Below are 16,487 nucleotides of genomic sequence, written 5' to 3'. Positions count from 1 at the left end.
AAGTAGCATTTTAACTGCTTTTTTGAATTTGTTAAGCACTATAATTTCTTTAATTCGGGCTGGTAAGTGGTTAAACAGTTTGATCCCGTTGAATATAATTGAATCCCTAACAAGGGAGCTCGCAGGAATAGGCAGATCTATGTTACTATTGTGGCTAAGAGTATTATATGAGGAAGGGGGAGATGCACAAGAATAATTTTTTTATCAAGCAAATTGTTTCCAAGATAAACAGGGCAGCTACTGTTAAAATACCGTGAGCTATGAAAAAAGGCTTGCATGGATCCCTGGGAGCTGCTTTGCACATATATCGGACAGCCCTTTTTTGGAGCACAAAAATCATTTGAAATAAATCTCTAGAACAGACTCCCCAGAAGGCAATTCCATATTCAATAGGGGGATCTATTAAAGCGAAATAAGCTGTTCTTGAATGGGAGTAGCCTAGTTCTATAGAAATCACTCTTAGTGCATAGCAACCTGAGGCAAGCTTCTTGCTTAAGTTTATTGTGTGCTTTTTAAATTTCAGTTTATCATCAATGTTCAACCCTAGAAATTTATAATTATGTACCCTGTCTAAGATTTTGTCACCAAGGCAGATCTCAGGTAAGTTGCAGTGGAAGGAAAGTATGCTAGTTTTATTGATATTGAATGATAACTTATTGCAGTCGCACCATTCTTTGATTTTGTTGATGTCAGCTGAGATGGCATCTTGAAGGGTAGGAATGTCCTTGTTGTGCCATAATACGTCACATCAGTCGACTCGGCGACAAAGGGAGTGCCGGCTGATAAGCGAAATACGTGTGCTAGAGCCGTAGAAAACAAGTTACATGTTGTTCACTGCTGCAGTGTGTCAACTGCGAGAATATGAATAATGATAAAAAATTACGTTACAAGTATTGCATCGTTCCTAAATGCAAGGATTCTTCGGTAACTGCACCAGACAAAATTTTTATTTCACTGCCAAGTAACTTAAAATCACAAAAGTTATGGCAGCGCGCTATGCGAAGGGCCGACTTTGTATCTGCCAAGGGGCGCATTTTTGTTGCGAAGATAATTTTAATGTAAGTATGAATGATAGTGATTAATAAAAAAAATTACAGTTTACTCTGAGCACTACTTTGAATTTTAGGTTGAAAAATACTTAGAAAATTACATGTATATCAAAACTATAAAAGTGGGAAAAATTATGTTGAAACCAGGCGTAATTCCGCATATATTTCATTGCCAGATTGACAGACCGACGGCCCATACATCTAAAGCTCTACTGTTTGTTTAAAAAAGGAAAAACAATGTTTGTTAAATACTTGTAACGAAGATATCGCTGAAAATCAAAGCATGTCTGATGAAGCAGGTACACAGGAAAAGACCTTTGATGTTGGAATTCAAGTTAATAAACAGGTTTTTCGAAGATCAAAAGCTACACAGACCGTGAATATTATGTACCACCGAAAAAGAAATCGCTCTAAAGAAGTAGAAAATACAGAAAATATTGAAAAAAATTACGACTAAGCTCCCCCGAGGACAGTGAGAGGTCGAGTACATCAGACATGACTTCTAAAGCAAATGGAACTTCAAACGTTCAAGCCAGTCTCTATATACCTACACAGTAGGTTTAATGGACTGACGCCTATCAGAAAACAACTACTCCCCTGGCAAATACCACGAAGGGCGTTGGATTATATCAGACAGGCGTCAGTGCAGAAATCTTCACAGAAAATGTCCTGCATATGCAATTGGCAATACAACTGAAATAGTCGACCTTCAATTATGGAACGGGCACACTTGCAGACCGGTTTCGGGCTTATTAGCCACTCATCAGTGCAAGATAGTGACCATCATCGACCTAAAGTCAATGATATTCCACAATTGAAAATCGGAATTCTTTCAGAGTATTTCATTCCTCTTCCGAAGTTGGAGCGAACATCAAAAATGTCACTCCATCTAGTGGACGAGGTACTAACCAACTGCACATCCGTAATTTGCCCGATTCCTCTAAATAAGGAATAAAAACTTTCTTATTAGTCAATGGGCTATGCTTGAAGACTGGCAGTAAACAAATCTAAAGCAAATGGAACTTCAAACGTTCAAGCCAGTCTCTATATACCTACACAGTAGGTTTAATGGACTGACGCCTATCAGAAAACAACTACTCCCCTGGCAAATACCACGAAGGGCGTTGGATTATATCAGACATGACTTCTGTTGATACATCATCAGATTCTACTTTGTCTGGAATATTTGGTCAAAACTGGTATTCGAAAAACAATATTCGGCGAAGATCTATTTACGTCATGGAGAAAAATAAATTATATCTTGGAATCGCAAGGGACTCTTTATTTATCATAGAACTTTTGTCTCAAAAATGGCAGTTACCCAGAATTGATATTTACATACATTACTTTAAAGAAAATTTAATTGAATTGACGATAGCAGCGGTTACCACCGCTCGAAGCTCGTTGCCTGGTGTGACGTCAAGATGTACCGCGGGCGGTCTCACATTTTCAATTGCTCTTGCTCAGTTGTTAATTGACATATAAACCGAAAAATTTTGTGGGATACTTAGGAGATGCTTTAATTTTATAATATGTAATTTCCAATAAAAAACTAAATTAGCCTGAATGAGCCTATTGAAAAACTTTGCAGCACGCATTCTGTGCATGTTTGGTAGTACCTATTTATGTGAACTGATGTTTTCGGTCATGAAAATAAATTGAAGTTTTATGTTTAATCTTGAAAAAGACTACTAGTCGCAGGAAATCAATGAAGAAAGAAAGTAATGATTTGGCTCCAATACAAATGTTATTATTGTATCTATCTGTAACTATCTGAGAACAATTTCATTGTGAAGTTTTGAATGAGGAAAGAAGAAAAATCCCACAAGACTTGTTAATGAACATCTTCAGTCAATGAGCTTGTCAAAAACAAGAGAAGTCAGGTATCTAGATCCTCGAGCGCAAAATAATTACCCTCTTTCATAACTTTGATATGATTTTTAACAATCGTATATTATATACTATTTAATGAAATAAATAAAATATAATAATTAGTAAATTTTTTTTCATTTGAATCTGACCCGCCTACACATTCCAAATTTGATATGCAAAATTGAGTTTGACACCTGTCCTAGATGTTAGAAGGTTGTCAGTTTTATCGCTGTTGGGAAGAAACGTATTATCGCTGTAAAACTCTTGTTTTGATGGCCTAGCCTTCATTTTTTTCATCATTATATCGGTTTGAAGGAAACAGTCTTGGTAACTTAACTTACTTTTCAAATTATAAAGCTTGCCAACTTTTGAGTTACTCTTTCTGAAGGTTTGGGCACAGTAGAATGCTAAAAGACCTAGTAGTCCCACTATCCCCGCTTTTTGGTAATAAATCACAAAGCGCATGATCGAATCGTAGAGGGAAGTTTTATAATGCGCCGTGAGTTACCCCGATAATCGGCAACGTTGTCATGTCTAAAATTGTTCTTGGAATTTACCGCTTTTGGCCTATCAGACTGACGACTTCTCGCTTGTGGAACCATAATAAAGAAAAATTTTGTCGTGGCTAATATTACCACTTCGTCGGAAATATTTCAAATTCTTATTTATTTCATATTGTATTCGTGTTTTGAAAGATATGAAAACAATGTTTAGCGAAATGAGAGTTTTGAAAGAAAACAACGAATATGTTTTTTCCCGTTCTAAGCTATGTTTGGAGTTGCAAGTCTCTGTAGATCCTCGATAACTCATTTTCGAATCGATTACAAAATTTGAACCAAACAAACAAGGAGCGTGTAAAAACGTGAAACAATTGGAGTGAAAAATTACACAAACCACCCATTTAATTTTCCATAAAATTTGTTTTACTGTCGAGCAGTTTATATCTATTATTCACTTGTTGAGCAGTGTATGAAATGTCAAACGCTGACAAATCCACTCGTGGAAACTAATTATGGTTTCGAAGAAAGTGACACCTACTATACCTATACTGAGTGAATATGGATAATGGGTACCTTTGTATATTTATACAAAGTTGGTACCTACTATGAGTGCGGTAGCGAAGCGGACTAACTTGGTCCGGTTCAACGAAAGGAAATAATAATATTAATAATATTTTCTCGACACTGATTACTAGTACATATTGTATTGTATATATTGTATGTAATTACAGGGATATCATAACGCCACATGATGTATTGTAAATAACACTTCAATCGATATTTTCACTCAACTGTTCACAAAACTGTTATTGCTTCACTAAACAAAATATTTTTCAGGCATGTTCATTACACATGTGTTTAAATAATAAGTTACTAAAAAGGAATATTTCAAAAAAAATTATAGAAATGGAGAAGTAGAAAGTCAAGACTTTTCTTTCCCAAACAATTAATCTCTCCTAAAAATATACCCCTTTCAATTTGAAGAGAATTAAAATGTACTCATTATAAACGTTCCAAATATTTCAAAGTTATTCAGACCACAATGAGCATTTTTAATAAAGTTATTTTAAAAAGATATAACTATTGAACAATCTTTTTTAATTATTTCGTTTTGTTTTCTACTCTTGAATACACTTATATCAATAATATGGATTTTTTAATTTTAAGGTTCTCCTAATAAACCTGTGGTGTATTTTCAGATGTTTCCAGTACAAAAAAAGATAGCAGTTGGTATAAAAAAAATATTTTATAAAGTATTTCCATATTGTTTTCATTCCTGAAAAACAAATCAGATCCAAATATGACAAAAGACTGATTATTCAGTTACCTAGTTACATACTATGAGGAAATCAAAATTCTCCCATTTTTCACAGATGTACGTTCTCCTCCAGCTCCAAATACAATAATCCATTCCAACTTATTCCCCTCAACATAAGGATATTGATCTAAGACCTCTACTACCGTGACCCTTACACCCCCACCCTTAGCTTCCTAAAATGTAATATCAGATCAGTCCGACATAAAATACTTAAATTGTGGTGGATTCATTATTTTTACACATTGTGGTTGATTTTCATAAAGGACTAGGTGCTCACTCTCCCTAGATCCGTCTCATTATAAACATGTTTGTTAAATTTTTTCAAGTTTTCAAGTACCTGACTGATAAACAAATCAATGTTTTTTTTATTTTTTCAAAACAAGTCATCGGGCTGATTATAATGAAACAACCTTATTCAGTTGCCGCTCAGTCTAGCGATTTCCAGGCAATTTTCAGATATCTATTTACATTTGGATAAAATAATCATCAACAATTTTTGTACTGACAACAATAACACAGACCAAACATCTAGGCCTAGGCTATACAATCTAGGATTCATCATGCGCACAACACACTACCTAAGGATGTTGCGTCTCTGTTCAACTTTATTTACGGAAAGCTTTTTTTTCATTCTCTCTTCCTCGCGTCCCAGTGTATTGCGTCATCGATCGAATGCCCTGTTCAAATGAGAGAGAACAAAGGAATCTTTTTGTCGCGTTATGATTTGAGCAAAAATTAATGGGATACCCGAAAACATACAATTTCAATAAAACTTGTTACACGTCTTTCCATACATTTTCGTTTTGCTTGTCATAACTAGGAAACACAACATTACTTGTCAAAATCAGCTGATGGTTGTTATGAAAATGAAATATTTGTTGGGAATAAAAACAGTAGGGAAAAACTCACCTTGAATTTTGTTAGTTTCAACGCTGGCACAACTAATGGGGTCGAAAATCACAGTTTTTGCTAGTGTCCCACAAACACAGCAGCATACACCTCAGTGTAGGAGTCGAATAAGTCTCCTATTCTGTTTAAAGGGCACCCTAAACCGGTTGATAGGGGGGAGGATAGGGGAGAGACAATCTTCTTTCTCTCTTAATCTTGCATGTTATGTTTTTTTAGGTTACCTAGTGCACTTGCGCGACTAATTTTAATGTAATAATGCCTAAAAATGTTCATCTATTTTTGTAATGATTTTGATTTTTTCACTTCTATGAATACTTATACTATAATTGACAGAAAAAATAGGTGTTAAACTCTGAAATACAAAAAAACGGTTATATTTTCTTCAATTGCAGAAAGATGTCTCCTCTCTTTTGCTGATGCTGAAAGATGTCTAGAGTTCACCTGTGGAAACACCTCACTGAAATAAACTCCTGCTGGAAAAATTTTAAAAAGAATAATGAGGAGGCGAAGATTTTTTTCCGGTATACAAGTTTAGGGTTAGGACTATCTATGATGGCTACCTCTCAAAACCCTCTTAATGATGGTGGAAATAGTGGTAATATCGTGGCCAATGTCAGCGGTGGACTTCGATTTTTGCGGTGAGTAAACTGTGTAATATAAACTATACCAAGAATCAATTGATATTGATAGTCAAAGTGCTGCACATGCCTAATTTTTGAATATCCAAAATTATCACTGGAATCAACTACACTAAGCGTATGCAACCAGTCATACGAGTACTCTGTAATCTTTGTTTCATAATTTTCCCAACAACTAGGTAGGAATTTCCCTCAGAGTAATAATATGACATAGAGTTGCCATGCCTATTCCAAACGGGTATCGTGCTATCCTTTTCTGTACAACTTAAAGGCGTGGGGGGGGGTGGCGGGTAATGAGAGGTTATGGAGAGTTTGTTTACATCTGGAATAAGTTGGACCATAAAACACTGGCGGTTGGCTTAGTTGATAATCGGAGGGATATTATATATTTATAAAATAAATCATTTCAGGTGAAAATGTATTCTGTTCAAATAGTTCCTACAGGAAATCTGATTTATTATTAATGATTATGAAAATGAGGCCAGTTTTTCTACCACCTACTAGATTTTTATTTGTGTATAGCTTTATAATAAAGCGCGTGGTTTACTGGGTTAAAATTAAATTATTTCAAAACAACTAATTCATAACAATGATAAATGTTAATTTCAAAAGTAATGAACTTTTCTTCTTCATTCAATCAGATGAAGAACTTTGTGATTTATTCTCAGATTTCATGAACAAGCGGTACGGTTTGTGAGGTCCGATATAAAGAATTTTCGATTAGAAATCATGAATATTTATAATTACGATTGAGTTATGATATTATTATGTGATTTCATTCAAAATTGGTATCTAGGAATCTTTGTGGAACGACATTATGTTTTTTTTTTCTCAATGATTCATGCTGACGAATTCTATAATTACGAAAAATAATTAATGTAAAACTGTATTCAAGAATGAAAAATATGTTTTTCATATGGTTGCCATAGGTCATATTCATTCTGTGATCAACAAATTAAAAAGTTTTCTGCTCAATGTTCAGTTTGTATACTAAATAGTTATTCTTGTGCAACCAGTGTTAAATCTGTTATTGCTCACTTAACAACTAACTTGCATCACCCTAAAAATATGATTTCCGTTTTGATTTTTCTTTTCTGCACGAGGCTCTCGCGTTGCATACAGACAATATTCAATAAGAAATGACTGTTGTCATTTTTAACCCTTTTTTGGTTGGGATATGTCGAATAATGAAATAATATATACCTAGTTTCAAACACTTTGTTTATACGAATAAGATAAAAAAATGATCATTGAAAACATAAAAAATATCCCCTTTCATAATGTCGGTCCACAAAGACCCCTAGATAACAATTTTGAATGAAATCACATAATAATATCAAACCTCAATCGTAATTATAAATGTTCACAATTTCTAATCGAAAATTCTTTATATCGGACCTCACAAACCGTACCGCTTGTTTATCAAATCTGAGAATGAATCACAAATTTCTTCATCTAATTTTATGAAGCAGAACTCATTACTTTTGAAATTAACATTTATCATTCATTTGCAATAATTCAATTTCAACCCAGTAATCACGCGCTTTATTATAAAGCCATACATGAATAAAAATCTAATAGGTGGTAGAAAAACTGGCCCCATTTCCATAATCATTAATAATAAATCAGATTTCCTGAAGGAACTATTTGAACAGATTACATTTTCACCTAAAATGATTCATTTTATAAATATATAATATCCCTCCGATTATCAACTAAACCAACCGCCACTGTTTAATGGTCCAACTTACTTTCCGTAAACAAACAAAGTTATGAAAAGCCCTCTTTATTGTCTTTTATTACTCTGAGGAATTTCCAATCCCTGCACACTTGATGAAATTTCAGAATTTAGTACTATGGTAATCAGTTTTCAATTCGTGAAGAAAAGTACGATAATGGAATTTGGCTTCGAAAACAGGATTCTTGATTGAAACATCACAGGTCGTTTTTTTTAATAAAAATAAACATCTTTCACTGAGAACTAGCAGTTATTCAGAATTAGCTACAGTTGATTGAAAGGTGTCGTTTTAATATAGATGAATTACATCTCCAGCGTTATTGTTATGGAATACCGACTTTCGATGTCATTCTTCAAGAATGTGCAAGATGCGGAGGAAAAATGTATCATTATTTTCCTTATTTCTAATTTTTTATAGCGTTTCAGTTGTCAAAATGTATGTATCCAATGCTTTTCATGGGTTGTTGTTATGAAGGTTCAATAGAAGGTTAAAATTTAATATAATTTTTCTATCATTATTAATAATTCATCATTACTGAAGTCGAATATATTATGGTTTTGCTCAGGTTTTTCTAAATGTTCAAAAAATAACCAAGAGAAGCGCTAGCATTTGCGGGAAGTTATCTGAATTCAAAGTCAAATCAAGTTTAAATTGTACGCTATTTTCAAATTTAAATTTTTCAAAGAAATTTTTCTCGCTGATTGAGATATCCGAGTACCTCACCAGTTATTTGAAAAAATACGTGCCTAATATAATAAATATTTCAATGTTCGTTCTAAAAAGCTACCTACATTAAGATGATTGTTGAAAATAACTCATTTTCCTATTTCAGGACTCACAATCTTTCAGTTCAGAAAAACATATTCAGTTCATTCCTTTCAAAAATATAAAACATTATCACCATTCCCTATCTAGCGGAAGTCGGTGTGATAAATTATTTGTGTAAGGAAACATATTCATAAACTCTTTTTTTAAATTGTTTTCACTGAAACAAATATTCTGCTGGCATCTTGAATTATATTTTATATTATTTGATTCATCAGAGATGAAGCAAAAATTTGCTGAAGCAATTCATGGATAAAAGAGAAGAAGGAAGGGAAAAAGATTTTATCTCAGGGCACTGAACTCGGGAACCATATAAAGTAAACACGGTATAGAAGTGTTTACATACGGTGACCTGGGGCATGGGGCCGTTCATTATGTAAAATGTGTCTCTAGGAAGTGAAAACATTTAAAACTGACTGCCAACTGCTCATCTACCTACCTGCTCTTCAGAAGGACTGTTTCTTTCAGTAAAGGTCTTGCAAAATGCCTTTCTTTGTAACAAGCGTCTGGTGACTGAAGTCTGTCGGGTTAAACAGGTAGACTTGTCAAAACTTAAGGACAATGTTTGCATCCAGCAGCTCTCAACAGTTAAAGCCTCTTAATTATGCCAGCAGCTTGATGAAATTGCAGAATTTAGTACTATGGTAATCAGTTTTCAATTCAGAACGAAAAGTACGATAATGAAATTTGACTTCAGAAACAGGATTGAAGCATCATAGGTTGTTTTCTTAATAAAAATACACATCTTTCACTGAGAATTAGCAGTTATTCAGAATTACAATTGATTCAAATATAGATGACTTAGGTACTACTCCAGGCCAGCGTCATTGTTATTGAATACCCATTTTCGATGTCACTCTTCAAGAATGTGCAAGATATCTTTGGAAATTCATACCAAACTGAACTTATTTCTGCACAAAGAAATCCGGTATTTTCAACATTATTGGATTTTCACTCCCCTTAAATCAAGAAATATTTTGAAAATGATTGACTAAATTTACCAAGAATATTATTGAATAAATTCCATACAAAAAATGAATCTAATTAGACTTGTGTTTCATATATATTTTACAACAAAAAAGTACGTGTTTTAAATGTAAAGATGCACTTTCTTTGGATTATCTTTTGGAAACCATATCTGTTCCCCTTTTAAAATTCATGAGTTTTTATAAAGTCGCTTTCAGGCGAGTTAGTTTTTTCATGGATTATGAAACTATATTCGTTCATAATTTGTCGATAGCACAAAATGAGGGCCCAAGTCATAAAACGGTCGTAAAACTCGTAAAATCATAGGCGGAGGTTCCTGAGGTGTTTATTCATTAAATATAAAGCTTCAGTTTATATTCGAAACTTGCCTTGAAAGGGTGAAGTTGTTACGAACGAAAATAATTTTTGGTTTAGTACATTTTTTAATCGCATTTAATTTACGGCTCGTTGGTGTTTCGGTGTCTACGGCAGTAATTAACGTCTCTAATATTTATTTTGCGAATTTTGTGCAGTGCGTGAGTAACTTTTTTTCATATTCCTACAAACATATACGTACCTTTCGTTCCTGCTTGTTTTGTTTGATTGCTTGCGTCATCATCAACATCATCAAGTTTTACACCGGTACTGTTGCGTACAGTCAGTAAGTCTGTCTATTCACCAAGAGAGAAGACTATTGTTTTGAACGTTCACGATGCTCTGGTTTCTCAGAATCCCACAAACACTGTTCAGAACATAATCAAGAGTTGTGCCAACATGACGGGCGTAGGGGAGTCAACAATATATAGGTTCCTATCAGAAAGAAAAAAAAATAGCTAACCCAAATACAAACGAATACTTAAAGAGGGGGAGAAAACCTATTGAAATTGATGAATTTGCCAAAAATGGTATTCTAAGGAAAATTCACGAATTTTTTTACCAAAAGAAATACCCAACTCAAACAAAATTTTGCAAGAAGTTAGAGACGACCCGGATTTGCCTCATGTCGGACGAACCAAATTGTAGCAAGTTTTAAAAGAATTAAATTTCCGGTGGGAGAAATCAGACCGAAAATCACTTTTGATGGAACGGGAAGAGATAATATGTTGGAGAAGAAAGTATCTAAGATCTATACGAAAATTTCGGGCTGAAGGAAGGCCAATTTACTATCAGGACGAAACGTGGGTAAACGCAGGTCATACTCTCACAAAAATTTGGACAGATAAAAATATATCAAGCTCCTGGCAAGCCTTTATGGAAGGTTGGTCTACTGGTATTTCTCCACCCTCTGGTAAAGGCAGTAGAATAATAGTTTCTCACATTGGCAGTGAAAAAGGATTTGCTAAGCATGGTTTGTTGGAATTTGAATCCAAAAGCACAAAAGACTATCACGAGGAGATGACAGCTGATGTTTTCGAAGAGTATTTTGAGCAGATGATTGAACATATACCACCAAACTCAATTATAGTATTAGATAATGCACCTTATCATTCATGACTAGTTGAAACAGAATATCATTGACTGGCTGCGGAATAAGTCCCTGCCTTACGAAGATGGAATGGTTAAAGCAGAACTTTTAAAAATTGCCCGGCAACACAAATCTAAGTTCAAGAAATACGTAGTTGACAAAATGGCGGAACGACGAAACATCACAGTCCTTAAACTTCCACCCTACCACTGCGAATTAAATCCAATTGAACTCATTTGGGCACAAATGAAAAGCTATGTGGCTAGAAAAAATACGTCATTTAAAATACAAGCTGTACGTGAATTGTTATATGAGTCTTTACAACATATTACAGAACAAAATTGGCGAGATGCAGTGAGACATGCAATAGAAGAAGAACAAAAAATGTGGGATCTTGACAATTATAATTGATGCGACTGTAGAGACACAACCGCTAATTATTAACCTGCAAGACGACTCGGATTCCGAAGATGATCCTGTTTATTTTGAATTTGAATAGTTTTGTAAGTAATCGTAGTTTATATCATTTAAAAATAGGTATTAATTAAATAAATGTATCTTTTACAAATTGCAAGTAACTTATTATTTTTGAATAAAATAAAGGAATTTTTTTAAAATAAAAATACAGCTTACAGTACCTACAGTTTAAGAATATTAATATATTTATTTATTTAAGGTAACTAATGTTTTAATCAAATACTCTACGACACTGGTCACTCATTTCCACTCAAAATACCTACATAATCGGATTAAAAGTTTTATAGCTGTATTGTATTTCTTCAGATACAAGGTGGGTTAGTCGAAAACATCTTTGAACTGCCAGTTTTAGTTTGGTTTTTGTTTTATATCATATTAGCTGTCCTCTCTGTATTTCAGTTCTCTAATGAGGGTCAAACTTGCAGTGAGCTATCAACAAATTATGAACGGACTATAGAAAATTTTATGAAAACAATATGAATCAATAACATTATCTTTTCATTTTAGGCCCGTCACAGAAATAAACATTTTGAACATAACAATCTGAAAAGTAAATATTTCGGAGCCGATGGCTTGAACTGAAAAAAGCAACTTTTTCTTCAAATGATATCCGTTCAATTAACTTTGAAAAAAGTTAAGAATTCACAAATAGAACATCTATAAAAATAAATGATATTTTACAAACTCATCAATCGGGTGTTGTGAATCTGCCTAAACGTTCAGTATATGTATATCTTTAGGATATTCAATGATCGTTCATAGTTGCGATCAAAACTTTTGTCATACAATTGTTGGTTTTAATCAAAAAGTGTTATAATCTTCGAGTTTTGTTCTTTATGCATACCTACATAAACAAGTCCCAAAAAATGTATGTTATTTCATTTAGTTGAAATACATAACATCGGGGTTCAATCTGGTGACAAAACTGCTCCTCAACATTGCTACAAATCAGCGACGACATCATCAGGGTGAATGTATATTGATGATTTTATTACACTATTCAAGAGTCACTATAGTGGTTTCTCACAGAAAGCATTCACACAAGACATCAAATATTGCTGTATGAGTAGTAGAGAAGTAAGTACCGCAGTGCTCAATTTTTATTACCATATTACGCCATATCAACATTCTACATATAACGGGTCTTCCAATAAGAGGTTCCGATGTTGCTAACGAATAAAATGAATTATATGCGAAATACAATATCTGCAAATGACCAACACGACTTCTTTGGCAGCACACAATTCTTTGAATAGTAGTGTTTAGAATTACTTGTTTCAATTTTTGAATGGATAGGGGATTGTTTTTGCGAGCTTTGCTCTTCACATAGCCCCACAAAAATAATCCAGCAGCGTCAAGTTGCATGATGTTGATGGCCAATTCACTTTCCCATCCCTTAAAATAATTATCCCTGCAAACCGTGTCCTACAGCCATGCCCATTGTCTCATTTCATAAAAACATCAGTCATTGCTCGTTATTGCTCTCCGTTTACTGTAACAACTTGTTCGTATTCATTTTCAAAAAGATACGGACCAATGATACCCCCAGCCCAAAACCGCACCAAATTGTCACACGATAAGCATGCATTGGCTTTTCTTGAATCTGTCTATGATTTTCATTGTCACTGAAGAGGATTTTATTGTAAAAGTTATCCTCTGCCTTCCTCTGTTGCTAAAAGTACGGCGTTTTCCATGATCTGGTGGCTTTAACTCCTGTGGAAGTTGAATTTTGTGAAGATTTAGACCCAACTCTTTTTTCAAAATTCGCCATATTGAAGTTCTGCTGATACCAAAATGTTGTGAACGCATTTTAACAGACATTTGTGGATTTTCATCCACACTTTCCCGAATAGCCTGAATATTCTCAATCGAACGAGCTATATCTTGCAGAGATCCGTTAGTTTCGAATGTATTATTTTGAAAATGAATACTTCTGAGGGACGATTGCATACACCAAATTAATCACTAATTAGCCGATATCTGGCTCGCACAGAAAACCCATTTCGAAAATATGTTTCGATATTGTAAACACGTTATTTGACTATATAGCGCTCCATTGTTCAGATTGTACTGATGTCCTCTATACAAAAAAACTCGAATAATAAAAAAAAATCAAGATGAGGCGAGTAGCAACTTCTTATTGGAAGACCATTCACTTACAGTTATGATTTTTCGAATGTATTCTCGTCTTGCAAACAGCATTACTATGCTGCCGATATACACATAGTACCCGCTGGTAACTTTGACTTAAATAACTTTATTTCATATTTCAAAAATCATTGCCTACCCAAAAGTAACACTATAGTTTTCGGAAAAAAAGGAACAAAAAAATTTCTATACAAATTATCGAACCAATTCTTTTTTATTTCATTTTTTTATTAAAGGAACTGTATTTAATTACTCTAAGTTACAACTCAATACACTCAATCTTCAATACAACTGTTAAATTTTTTGACTATCGCTTAATAAAACTATCATGACCTGAAAATTTGTGCAGTTTTGAAAAAGCCTCGCAGAAATTTTTCGGAGCAGTCCATATTGACGAAAACTTGATGATTTTCAACCCACCTCATCGGTCATTTTCAGCTTCCACTAAACGGGGACCTTCACGTCTCCCGCTCCCGAGAGAGAGGAAGGCTCTTAGCTCCAGAATGCAACGAATCCCATGGAGCTTCCAGACGTCTCGGGAGACGTCTCCTGCACTTGGTGTCGGGGAGCTACATCCCCTCCTCAAAATGCAAAAGGATGAGGGAGGATTTCACAAGAGGAGTGAAAACGATTCTCTCTTTCTTCCCAAGTTATGTTAAAATGTATCGTTCTATTTCATTAAAGTTCAATGCAGTTCCTCATGTTAGTATCTTCGAGTATCTTCTATTCTTCACCTTGTCTAGGAGCTCATCAAATGAAGCAGACAACACTCGAAAATAATTGAAAACTTTTTTCTCATCCCGTCTCCCGTGTAAGTTCTGGGTGAAACGTGGCAAAAACTCCTGCTTCTTCGCGTTTTTGGTTGATTGGATGTATCCAAAACATTATTGATCGTTGGCGTTTCTGTCGTCGAAGTTTTTGTCGACGGTAGAAAAGGTATATGGCAACTGCTCGCATGTGATCCATTCAATGACTGTGCTCAAAAAGCCAGAAACTAAAAAGGCTTCCGGTGTGAATGGGCCGTAGGTAGAAGTGATACACGCTTTCGTATAGGAACGAGAGACGTGAAGCTCCCCGTGTGAAGTATCCTTATTGTGCCCAAGTCTTCAGGTTTTCCCTCTGGTCTCGTTATTATGTTCTGGGAATTTGATCGTTTTCTATTTCGATTCTTCAACTGTTCACTCCACCAAACAGATTCGATGAAATTTCTTCGTCGTCGATCTTTAGAATTATCTTCTTGATGTTCAAAATTGAGCTGTTATATTTCATAATGTCTAGACCCATGACGCATTCATAAATAATTTCCCTTCACTTCAATGTTGACTCTTCGCTGAAAGTGACACCTATCAGATCCGATTCCACTCCTTTTGAAATATTTCTTGCAATTTCAGTGCAGATATACATACATACCCGTATACAGCGTTTACTATAACAGATTTCGACCTAACTTCAGGACTTACTGCATCTCGGTGCCTTTTAAACCGTCAATGAAGGTATATAATATACACACTTCAATCTGCCCTTAACAGTCTTTTGGTGTTTAGACCAAATTAATTAGTTTCTCGATATCTGCCTCATACTCCGGCTTCTAAGTTGGCTCTGCTATACCTAGTACCTGCTTCAACTGTTTTAGCCCGTATCACATTTTTACAGGCTCCTCGATCCTTTGATAATCATTTTGGCTGTTTCCTATATCATAGCACTAGAGCTACTAGTCCTCTTATGACTGGTCGCTGGATTTGACTGTTGCCTCGAATTGTCGAGGATTACTGTAGGTATGTTTTTTTTTCAAATCAAATCAAATTTATTTATTCCATGTTAATATACAATTTGTTGTATGACATACATAATTAATAAATTTCAATTATCTTGAATGAGTAACTTTCACCTAGACATTGAAATGCCTGTATTGTGATCTGTTACTCACCAAGATAAGAGCTCAGTAAGTACATTTTATAAAATAATAAAAAAATATGATAATATTATAATAATCCATGGTAATACGATTAGTGAGAAAGAGAAAAAAATAAAATAAACATTTTTTTTCAAACTCTGAGGAAACAAAAACAAAAAAAAATACAATATACAAATGGTATAGGAATTGCTATTCAATGTGTAAAATTCTTTTTTATTCCTTTTAGTATATGTCAAATTTTTGAGGGTTTTCGATTATGAATTGTTTGAGCTTTTGTTTGAATTTATTAATTCCTTTGATAATTTTCAATTCTACTGGGAGTATGTTGTATAATTTCGGACCATAATAAAACACGAATCTTTGTGTATGGCTTTCCTTGTATAGAGGTATTTTGATATTTAAATTCTCGATTGCTCTAGTTCTTACCGTTATATGTGTTGAGTAATTACTAAATTTCGGGAACATCCATATTAGACACAGGTAACTGTATAATGATCTTACGTTTAGTAATTTAGTCTCTTGATATAAATGATCCGTTGAAAATCGTCTATTTTTTTTCAAAATTATTTTCAAAATTGAGTTCTGTGTTATTTGTAAGCTGTTAATGTGGTTGTCGAAAGTACCCCCCCATGATGTCATGCAATATCTTATAATGGATTCTGTCAT

At 34.2% G+C, this 16,487-nt stretch overlaps 3 protein-coding genes across 8 annotated transcripts in view; 2 read left to right on the top strand and 1 right to left on the bottom strand.

Annotated features, from left to right (window-relative positions):
* TP53INP (Tumor protein p53 inducible nuclear protein) overlaps nt 1-5,779 on the bottom strand; it is a 69,666-nt gene extending 63,887 nt beyond the window's left edge. The window contains 1 exon segment of the mRNA XM_074171872.1: nt 5,649-5,779. The gene's annotated coding sequence lies outside the window, so the exon portion shown is untranslated.
* The window catches only part of wrm1 (wurmchen 1 transmembrane protein), a 140,560-nt gene that overhangs the window by 81,623 nt on the left and 42,450 nt on the right, over nt 1-16,487 (top strand). The gene's annotated exons all lie outside the window — the stretch shown is intronic.
* Nucleotides 1-16,487, top strand: part of Adck5 (aarF domain containing kinase 5) — a 99,803-nt gene that overhangs the window by 69,336 nt on the left and 13,980 nt on the right. For 5 of the 6 annotated variants that reach the window (XM_074171868.1, XM_074171864.1, XM_074171866.1 and 2 more), the window contains exon 2: nt 6,041-6,286. In XM_074171868.1, coding sequence (XP_074027969.1) covers nt 6,075-6,286 — 212 coding nt within the window. In that variant the 5' untranslated portion in view covers nt 6,041-6,074. Of the gene's footprint in view, nt 1-5,805; nt 5,898-6,040; nt 6,287-16,487 lie in introns of those variants that run through there. The other variant, XM_023161714.2, reaches the window with a different exon arrangement.

This window comes from Leptinotarsa decemlineata, unplaced genomic scaffold, assembly GCF_025532065.1.
Source record: "Leptinotarsa decemlineata unplaced genomic scaffold, Ldec_3_MD MMD2_tig00000035_RagTag_RagTag, whole genome shotgun sequence".
In the NCBI taxonomy this organism is placed as follows: Eukaryota; Metazoa; Arthropoda; class Insecta; order Coleoptera; family Chrysomelidae; genus Leptinotarsa; species Leptinotarsa decemlineata.
This window is presented reverse-complemented; position numbering and strand designations above follow the sequence as displayed.